The sequence below is a fragment of the Seriola lalandi genome, unplaced genomic scaffold (assembly GCF_002814215.2).
Source record: "Seriola lalandi dorsalis isolate HSWRI2012SDOR001 ecotype SW California unplaced genomic scaffold, Sedor1 jcf7180001978668, whole genome shotgun sequence".
NCBI lineage: Eukaryota > Metazoa > Chordata > Actinopteri > Carangiformes > Carangidae > Seriola > Seriola lalandi.
The window spans coordinates 1-1018 of NW_019449334.1; the positions used below are offsets into that span (position 1 = coordinate 1).

Here is a 1018-nt window from a genome sequence, read left to right on the forward strand (position 1 = left end):
ACACACACACACACACACACTCTCTTTACATTCAACTCGTCTCAACTTTATTGTTCTGTTCACAGAGACAGAGGCTGAATCTTTGTGATGGATCGTCTCTGGGAGGACGACGCTCGGCAACCAGGTGAAGCCTGGAAGCATCAGCTTGGATTTAATGGAGCTGTGTCATTTCATAGAACAAGATTCACACAAACAAAGTTTTTAAACTGTAAACAGCAGAATCATCCTTTAATTTATTCCACGGCGTGTTTTAATAATTAGTGCTGATGAAGAAACTGGACGAACCTTAAACTTGGGGCTGATGGTTTGAGGCTTGTAGCTGACGTTCAGGATGGGAACCTCCCCTCCCCCGTCAGGTTTGAGTCCTCCAGCCAGCATCCTGATGAAGGTGGTCTTCCCTGTGCCTGCGGACCGAAACATTTACAGGCTGATGTCAAACACCGACGTAAAAACTCCGAGTGTGGACACGTCCAGACACGAACTCAGCGTACCGTTCTCTCCCAGCATCACCATGATCTCAGAGTCTGTAAATTCTCCTCCTCTGATCTCCAGCGTGAACTCGCCCATCGTCTTCCCCATCTCCGGATACTGAACAACAACAACAACAACAACAACAGCGACAGGTCAGACATCTGTTCCAGCTGTAGGGTCAGTCTCTCCGAGAGAAGAGAAACAAAGACCCGGGAGAAGACGAGGAGGAGGGAGGTAATAAAGGAAGGAAGGAAGGAATCAGGAAGTGAAGAAAGGTAGGAGTGAAAGAAGAGGGAGAAATGAGCAGAAAATAAAGTGATAGTTTTAAAATGAGGAAACCAGAACCGACCTGGTAGTGCCTGAGTCTCTTCACCTCCTCCTCGTTGGCCGTCTCAGCCACTTTGAAGACCAATGAGGTCTCGCGAAACCTGAGATTCTCCGTGGGAACGTAACCGTCCAGGAAGATGTTGATACCTGGAGGAAGAAGAGGAAGATATTTTATAGACAGAGTTATGAATCAAAGACTTTTCATATTTGATTAAAAAAA

General features: G+C 46.4%; 1 protein-coding gene across 1 annotated transcript; it reads right to left on the reverse strand.

Moving 5' to 3' along the window:
- Positions 1-213: 213 nt before the first annotated feature.
- On the reverse strand, positions 214-983 carry LOC111658078 (ATP-binding cassette sub-family E member 1-like). The gene is made up of 3 exons (XM_023410460.2): positions 821-983; positions 492-588; positions 214-404 (listed from the first exon to the last, which is right to left on the reverse strand). Exons 2-3 carry the CDS (start codon positions 577-579, stop codon positions 229-231), a joined length of 264 nt encoding a protein of 87 aa, XP_023266228.2. The 5' UTR covers positions 580-588; positions 821-983; the 3' UTR covers positions 214-228.
- Positions 984-1018: the final 35 nt, after the last annotated feature.